The 9009-nt window shown below is 41.2% G+C and overlaps 1 protein-coding gene across 2 annotated transcripts in view; it reads right to left on the reverse strand.

The window, feature by feature from the left end:
- The window catches only part of HLF (HLF transcription factor, PAR bZIP family member), a 63748-nt gene extending 58427 nt beyond the window's left edge, over positions 1 to 5321 (reverse strand). For both annotated transcript variants that reach the window (XM_070937794.1, XM_070937793.1), the window contains exons 1-2: positions 4947 to 5321; positions 1813 to 2148 (exon numbers count right to left, since the gene is read on the reverse strand). In XM_070937794.1, the coding sequence (XP_070793895.1) occupies positions 1813 to 2148; positions 4947 to 5052 (442 nt within the window). In that variant the 5' untranslated portion in view covers positions 5053 to 5321. The remainder of the gene's footprint in view (positions 1 to 1812; positions 2149 to 4946) is intronic.
- Positions 5322 to 9009: the final 3688 nt, after the last annotated feature.

Here is a 9009-nt window from a genome sequence, read left to right on the forward strand (position 1 = left end):
TGATTATTTCAGAATAACTGTAGGGGCATTTTCAAGAGAATGTCCTCAGTTCCCAGAAGATTTTTCAAGTGGTCTTCTGGGCACTCCAACAAATGGACTGTGATATTTCCTGTATGTATCAGTATCTGTCAGATGAGATGTATTAATCACATACCGTTCAGAAATGTTGTAATTAGGAGACTGCCGATATTGTTGTAACAACAGTTCATTAAAGTAAATCTGAATTCTAACAAAATTAAGAACAGCTTCACCACTTGCAAAATTCTCCCACAGAAAGTCTTCTTTTTAAAAAAATTAAAATCTGACAGTAGTTACTTTTATGCAAAGCTTCCTTCAATGAAGAATGAACTATTCAAACTCATTGTGAATTCTAGTGTTTCTCCATTATTCCTTCAAGCACATGCTAGTGTCTGCTATTAGCATTTTGTGTTGCCTCCCTCTAGCTGGAGACCTTACCTCCAGATATCAATGAACTACAACACCCTGGCTGATAGTGATGGATGCTAAGAACCGTACTTCAGCAACATCTGGAGATCTACAGGTTCCTAACCCATTGTAAACAGATGTGCAATCTGGAATGCAGGCAATTCCAGCACATCTCATGAACCTTTCAAAACACCCATTCAGACATGACATTAATTCTAAATGTGAGATGGCAGCTGCCATGTAATTCATAGAAATGTGGAGAGCCATTTCCCCACACCAATATGGCAGCATTTAGGTAAGGAATTGCATGTGCATAACCAAAGCATGGTTCCTTTACATGCAAGTGCTGGTTGGCTCCCTGCACATAGAAAGCTACAACTGATAGCAAGTGGCTCTACTTATGTGGTTCTTGGGAAAAAAAACATTCTCCAAATAACACAGGGAGTTGTCTCAGTTTGAGGACTTCCCTCCTTGCTCCAAATATCACATGATGGGAAGACTTTAGTGTAAGGCTTCATATTAATCCAGTATATTTATGTAAATATGTCCAGATAGTATACTGGAACAGAAGAACTGGTGCTGGCTCTCTTCCAATAGTCCCCTTCTTCATCTTACCAGCCTTGCTATATTGAATCAGAAGTTCTAAAATGACACTCCTTATATGTGTCTGAATGAGAACCTCCCTGCAGGAGTTAGCAAATTCTGTGTATTGCAACCCCTCCTCAAAATAATAAATGAATATGCATGACAGTCTCCGTGTATAGAACTAATGATTTCATTCAGGTTCTGACTGGGCAAGAAATAAGTATATTGCTTAATTTTAGCACTAGCACTTAGACTTATATACCACTTCACAGTGCTTTACAGCTCTCTCTAAGCTCTGTACAGTGTCACCATATCGCCCCCCAACAATCTGGGTCCTCATTTTACCGACTTTGGAAGGATGGAAGGCTGAATCAACCTTCAGCCAGTCAGAATAAAAATCCTGGCAGTGGGCAAAGTTTGCCTGCAATACTGCATTCTAACCACTGCACCACATCACGGCGCTCTCTAACAATTGCATTTGAATCTACATATCATGAGTTGTTTTCAAACATTGTGATACTGCAGGTGTATGCGGTCAAAACAAGGAGAAACACTGAGAGTGAGTTTTGACAACACTCAATACTGGTGAACATGAATCAAAATTTTGAATGAAGTAAGGGTGAGACCCTGGAAAAGCAAGGAGCATGATCTAATCTCCCATTCCTTGCACTGAATCAAGTTTCTCTCCAGTACTTCACACATATTCACAACCTGAATGGAAAAGGCTCCATGTGACACACATGTGGAACTCCTCACCCATGGTGCCAAAAAAAATAATAATCAAAGGACCTCTTACTTTACCTGGCCTGGGTGTATTTTGCATGCAGTTTTGGGAAACCATGGTTGGGTGGACCGATGTAGATGCTCTGTGGCTGAGGTCCATGACAGGTGGTGAGGCTGAGGTAGGTTGCTGAAGAGCTGGCTGATGAGGGCTGTGGTCGTGCTGGACTGGACTGGGTGGGATGCCATTCTCTGAGAGAAATTCTTCCAGGTCCATGTATTCCAACTGGAAAGTGTCACCATCATAGGGAAGTGTCTTGTCCCATAATGTAGGCCCCAGAAAAGCAGACTGTGGGACAGTGGCACTGGTACTGTCGTCATCCAGTTTTTTGTCTTTGTCTTTTTCTTTATAAAATGCTAGAAAGGGAAGGGGAAGGCAAGGAAATGTGAGGAAATTTTTAGCTAGTTTCTTGCTAGGAAGAAAATAAAGAAAACCCTTTTGTACTTATTCTTTTTGGGGTTCTATGTTTGGAACACAATTGAAGTCTCTGGATACATTTTTCAGCTCATTAACGCCATGCATGCTTTCCATCTCTGCTTTTAACTTCAAATTCATCTGCATTCTTGGCTTCAAGCAACTGCAAGCTTCAAACAACACCACTCCAAGATTTCATCAGCATGAGGAACAAGAAAAATTGCTCAAATGGGTATAGTGGAACATGGCATACGGGATTTGCCTGATCAAATTTTACAGAATTGAAATTACTCATAATGGTAGGGTTTATATATCTGTTCTAAGCCAATGTTTTATTAAACATGGTTTCATTTAAGCCACCACTAACTGGCATTGCACAACACAATAAGCCAGAGTTTAGTAACCACAGTGGCTTTGTTTGTATACATTAGACAGAATCTAAATAATAAAAGCAAGATTATGGTTTCCGCAATGTATGTAACCAGTTACTACTTCAAATAGGTTTAAGAAGAACAGAATACACATTGTGTTTGTAATGCATTGCTAACTTGCTTCAAATCAATTTTGAAGGGCAACATACCACATTTTAAATATAAATAAATATATCACCACAGCTGATTTTTTAAAAAACCCAATTATCTAGATGAACATGCTAGTTAGGAATTTTGAAAATGCTATCTTAGTAAAATAGCCTAATTTAGTCCAATCTTCATCATTTGCTGCTTAGAAACTAGAAATCCATAATGAGAAGCTATAAAACAAGCCAAACATTACCCAGGGGAGTCACAACTGCATTTCACAAGACTGGTTAAAAATAAACTTGCAGCAGCAATAGAGAGGCTGGAAATATTAAGCCCCTTTTTAGCTTCTTCCTACAACCATTTCCAGATTTGTATCTCCTCTTTCTTCTACTCCTATGCCTGGGATTGTTTTGAAATGCACATTTGTTTTGAAGCCAAGAACCAGAACTTTTTGTACACTGTGTAGGAAATTGCAAAATTAATTGTAATCCCCCCTCCTCCTTGATGGATTTTTCTTACAGCAAAGTAGCAATAAAATGGTAATTACAGGTCTTTGTGCAACTTGTAGTTTGTTTCTTCATATCCATTGGATTTAGACTTATTATGCCTGCAAATAACTATTGGCAGCCACTTCCTAAATGTGTAAGTAACCCTTAATGCATTTCTCAGTAACTGGTCATCCTCTTCAAATATATTTTATTAAAACATTTACTATTTGTAAATCCAATCTTTCAGCACTGGAAATATTTCAAGTTGTTATCAGTTCTAAAAGAACTACCCCAAAAACTTTCTTTTCAGAATGACACATTACATCAACATAATTAATCTTGATATCCTATTCTTGTGTTTGGGGTTTTCTTATGGAAAAAAATATGTATTGATTCAACAGGAATGAGATGAGTCTAAACTACACTGCACAAGTATTAAAATATAGGTGATAGGGAATATTACCTAGAAAATCATAGAGAATTGTTCAATGCTGTACAATGCTTAGCTATTATTGACTTTTAACTGCATTAGAGTTTAATGGTTTTACTAGTACCTTTAGGGGGAAAATACATGCTGCAAGTTCTGATTTCAGGAATGCGGTAAAATTTCTGATTCATGTATGAAACAAGTCTCTCCAGATTTCTTTAAAAAAAATAGGCTTTAAGTAGTCTATGTGTATTGGGGGGGAGCTGTGTGTACACATTTATGGATAAATGTATGCCCCATGTAATGCAGAGAAAAGCAGTATGGGGAGGGCCTACAGTTCAAGGCATACACTTTCTTCAAAATCGCCTCCACAGAAATTAAATCCTCTGACTTTTAAATCAAACAAGGGCAAGAGCTGCTAGATTCTGTAAAACCATACTGCAAAAATCCCAATTTACCTGAGAGAAACGCCACTAAAAAAAAAGGGGGAGGGGAGGATTTACTTCTCAGAAGTGCACAATACAAACACTCTGACCCGAATTTCCCTCTTTTCTGACATCTTGGCAAATTGTGGTATGGGAAGGCACTTTACCCAAAAGAGCAGCTCCAATGTACCAGGGAACCTGCCAACCAAAAATAAACTATCCGGTGGATAAAAAGTACGGTCACTTTTGACGCTACACTATAAACACACCGCACGCGCTATTTTTTTTTTTTTTTTAGCAAAGAGTAGCAAGCTATTGCAGCCGGGTTGTTGCTTTTTTTAGGCATACTTACTTGAGGGTAAGTCCAGTGTATTGAGTTGGACTTATCTCCGACTAACATACAGAGAGGCAAAAAGAGGCAGGATTAGAAAGAATCGTTGTTACCACTCGGGGTAATCCTAGGCGTGTTAACATGGAAATGAATCCCGCTTGATTCAGCAGAACCAATTCCCAAGGATCTTTAAGCCTGCAAGTCTCCGGCGAGCCGAAACAAAAATGCTCGCTTCAGATTGCGCGGAGTTGTCCGCGTCCCGCCTCGACGCGCAAAAAGCCCTTATTCCCAAAAGCAACGCTAGGGTTTTAGACGCGCGCCTCTGTTCGCACGGCTCGATCGCCGCTTTCCGTGAAACTTGCGCACGGCTTGTAAGCCTTACAACAACCCGCAGGACCATAAAGCGGGGCGGAGGGGTGGAGGGTGGGGGCAATAGGGAAACCCACCGCCACACTCCTCCTTCCCCTGTTAGACACACACGCGCGCGCGCGCACACACACACACACACGATCTCTCTCTCTCTCTCTCTCTCTCTCTCTCTCTCTCACCATCTTCGTGATGCAGCGGCAGCTTGAGCGGGTTTTCCAGCAGGGATTTCAGCACCCCGTAAGTTGGGGGTAGGAAAGATGGGTTCAAAGGAAGAGGTCGAGCCATCCCTCTTTCGCCCTTCCTTCACTCCGCCAATTTGGTTAAACTAGCAAAAGAAGAAAAAAAAAAAGAAGTACAGAGGATGGAAAGAAAAGAAGAAGAAGAAGAAGGGGGGGAAAAAATCCCAAATCGATCTTCCGTTCGGAAAAGAGCGCTCTCGTCCTGCAGGGGAGAGGTGTGTGTGTGTGAAGGGAGTGTTGGTTTCGGACGACTTCGCTCCAAGCGAATCGGGGCGTCCCTGGATCTCTTTTTTGCATCAATAATAGCAAATTTGACCGAGGAGGGTTTTTTTTAAAAGAAAGAGAGAGAGAGAGAGAGAGAGAGAGAGAGAAGAAAGGGAAGGGGAAAAAAAAAAAAAAAAAGAGGCAACCCTACCGGCCAGATTAGCCAAACGGCGCTTTCGAGCTCTCTCGCTCCTCCCAGTCCTAAGAGCTGGCTGGGGCCACCTGCGCCGCTCTCAGAACATTTGCACACCCATGTGCGGACACGGATCAAAATGACGTCAGAGTTAGCGCAGCTCCCCGGTAGGCGGGCAAGGGAGGAGTTCGCGAGGCTCCGGGCCCTCATCGTTTATCTTTGGGTTGCCGCCGCCGCCGCCGCCGCCGCCGCCACCGCGGCTGCTTCTCATTCCATTGCTTTTTTGCTCGCTGATGTGGAGAGGCAGAGCTAAAAGCGGCTTTCTGCTGAGGAGAAGGATGAGGAGAACCTGCCTTCAGGAAAGGCCTTCACGGAAAATATATATATTTTTTTTTAACCCATGAACAAAAATAAAATGAAAATAAAGTCTGTGATAACTTTAAAACCAACGGGGTTTCTTTTAATTCGTTTTTTTTAAAATTCATTTAAAATGTTTTGCTACCTACCGCTCGGATGTCAGGGTGGAACCCTATTTACGGAAACACACAACCGTGTTGAAAGGCTGCAGCCAAAACCTTAGAAAGCCAAATTTGATTCATTCACATACTCCTTTATATTTAAAAGCCAGGATAAATGTTTTTTTTTTAAAAAATGAATTTTGCTGACCACCCAAAGGATAGCAGAGCCAGCCAATTCTCTAGGGAGGACACTCTGTTCTGGTCCTAATACAGAGGCTGCCATCAGTGGAAATGTGGTTCATTTGCCTACTTCTCTAGGTTCATACAAGGTTGCGCTAGGATGCAAAGCTTGGCTGCTCTAGAAGAGCCAAACAAAGCCACTGGCCTGGTTAATACAGCTGGGCAAGGCTTCAGTTTGGATCTCTAAAGGTTCTGTGGAAAGCAGGAATTTGCATCAGCCTGCAACATCTACTTAGTGGATGGGAGACCACTGGGAGATCTCAACCTACTTTGGGGTAGGTTGAGGGGGGGAAAACATCCTGGAAGAAGGCAACTGTAAACTACTTCCATATCCTGCCAAGGAAACTATATAGATGTATCCACGTGGTCACCAAGAGTTGAGCTCAGCTCAGAGGGTTGATCTAATGTTGTACAAACCCAGCTGTTGTGGTTAATTGCTGTTTTGTGAGGAATGCAACCCCAGAGTTAACTGAGTAAGCCATGATTCTATTAACCATAGGTTAATGTCCTCAACCATCTCAGTCAATGAAAACCCTTAGAGTGTGCCAGAAGACATTACTTTAGCTATTTCCTTCCGAAATATTTTGGACCTGAAAGAACAAAACCGGCTCTCTGAATTGGAGTTTAAGACTTTTCTAAATTGGTGCCACATGTGTGAAGCAGCTAGTGATGCCACGGTTGTCATTATTAACAGAGGCTTCTAAAACCTCAAGAAAGGATTAGCTTATTTTGCATGCAAGAAGCAACATCTGTTCTTCATTGTGGGAAACTGATTTTTTTTTTTACATAGGTGTTTTTGTTACAGCAAGCTAACCTAGAAGGCATTTTTTTTTAAAGCAAAGAAAAGTGGTGCAATGGTGCTTCCTTTTGGGCTGAATGTTTCTGGAGGCAGCACACAGTGCCTGGAGAAAAACTTGTCAGCCGTTTATTTTTATACCTGCTCATGTGGTATTTGGGCTTCAGGACTGATATCAAATACTTGCTTAAATAAACTTCAGAGCAAGAGGAGGGCTTGGTATTTTCTTTTGCTGAGAGCGACTTGCTCTCTCCTGCCTAATCTTCCATCACAATCAGGTTCCACCAGACTTCCCTGCCAACACTCTCAACTCTCCATTCGTTGGTCAGGTATTTTTTTAACTTACAAAAATTAAGCAGGGCAGAATTCAAAAAGCCAATGTATGGGTTGAACCATTCCATTCAGTGGCACTCCATTCAGTGAGAAAGTACCCAGAAAGCTAGGGAACACTCATCTTTTCCCATAATCCATTTACAATGTGGCAAGTTTTGTGAGGTCCTACTCTTAAGATTCACTTTGAAGCTTCCCAAAACCTCTTCGTTCTATTCAAATTCCATTGGAATCTGCAACATTCTATCCTGGCTCCATCTCTGAAGAAAACCTCAACTGTCCAATTGTCAACTATGCTTACAAAATATTTTCTAATCTTCCAAATGGGCTGGGACTACTTTCCCCCAAATCCATGGCCTTCACTCAAGCTTTTCAGGCTTTAAGAAACAAAAAATCCTGAACGTGGACTGGATTCCAGTAAAAGTATTGTGGATTATGGGACATGGTTTTATTTTATGGTAGTGATCCACTCTGCCTGGAATCAATAATCCAACTGGTCCAAAAGATCCTTTGAACTGTACAGCAATCCACAATACCTGCCTATCTTGCTCCCTACTACCCTAATTTATATATGGGTTCACCATGGATTATGGAATAAACCACAATGGTTCCCCATTATTTCAGATCCAGCCTGAAATATGAGTCTGGGGCTTGTGGGCCTGCAGCGATGACATGTGTCAAGACATCATCTCCTAAATGACATTTATTATGCATTGTATGTAATCTGCATCATGATATGACTAATGCATATTACATATTTTGCATCACTCCTTGCAGTGACGTTACAATGTTTTATGGCTTCCACCAGGAGTGGTCAATGAGAACAATCTGTTGCTCGGGATCCAAATTAAAATTCTTAACAAGCACCTGTCTAGCTTTTGCTTTACTACATACAGGGCATTTCAAAGTTGGCAACATGAAGATGTGTGGACTTCAACTCCCAGAATTCCCCAGATAGCTTCCACAGAAGGGGGCAAAGGGAAGCAAATGACAAGACATGCATTTTAAGGTGATGATGTAAATATAACTGCTACATTATTCAGATGTACTGGTAAGTACGAATGGTAGGTTTTTGTCTTATGAAAGCACATTTTGTCACTTGTGCCTCATGAGTTTACAATGGATACCTATGATCAGTTCCATAATATATTAAATCACATTCAAACAGTCCTTGTGATGGATTACCATAGACAGCCCAAGAACTGAGATAAAGGGAATATAACAAAATGACAGCTGATCCTAAGACAAACATTACCTGAATACAGCAAGTAGACCATGTAGTACTCTCCAGTTGGCTAATATCACCCTCCTTCATTCTGATCACAGCTTTGGAGCACTGACAGTCCCTTGTGTGTTCACTGAATGCAATGGCCCTCACAGGGTTCCAGAGACACTGTACGTATATCTGGGTTTATACTTCCACAGCTTAGGGCTGACCATAGTATGGTTTGTTTGCATTTGCATTAAGGGTCCCATCATCCTCAGATGTCAAGGGAACTCTTCATGTTATTAATGTTTGAGGGGAAAAAAACCTGAGTTTAGTATAATATGTAATCCTAGCCCAGTGATGGGCAAAACCTATTGTATGCATGTCAAAGATGACATGTCAGCATTCACGATATCCAACAACTATTCTTGAAAGTATGCCCCATTCTTGTGTGATTATTTTGAAGGCCCAAGAGGCCACACTCAGCTTCCAGCCCTCCCAAAAATTTGTTTTACCTGTAGTTCATGTTTAATGATTTGATGCTTCTTTATATAATACAGTACAGTGGTCCCCAA

This window comes from Pituophis catenifer, unplaced genomic scaffold (assembly GCF_029215685.1).
Source record: "Pituophis catenifer annectens isolate HBS135680 unplaced genomic scaffold, rPitCat1.0.hap2 SCAF_2, whole genome shotgun sequence".
In the NCBI taxonomy this organism is placed as follows: domain Eukaryota; kingdom Metazoa; phylum Chordata; class Lepidosauria; order Squamata; family Colubridae; genus Pituophis; species Pituophis catenifer.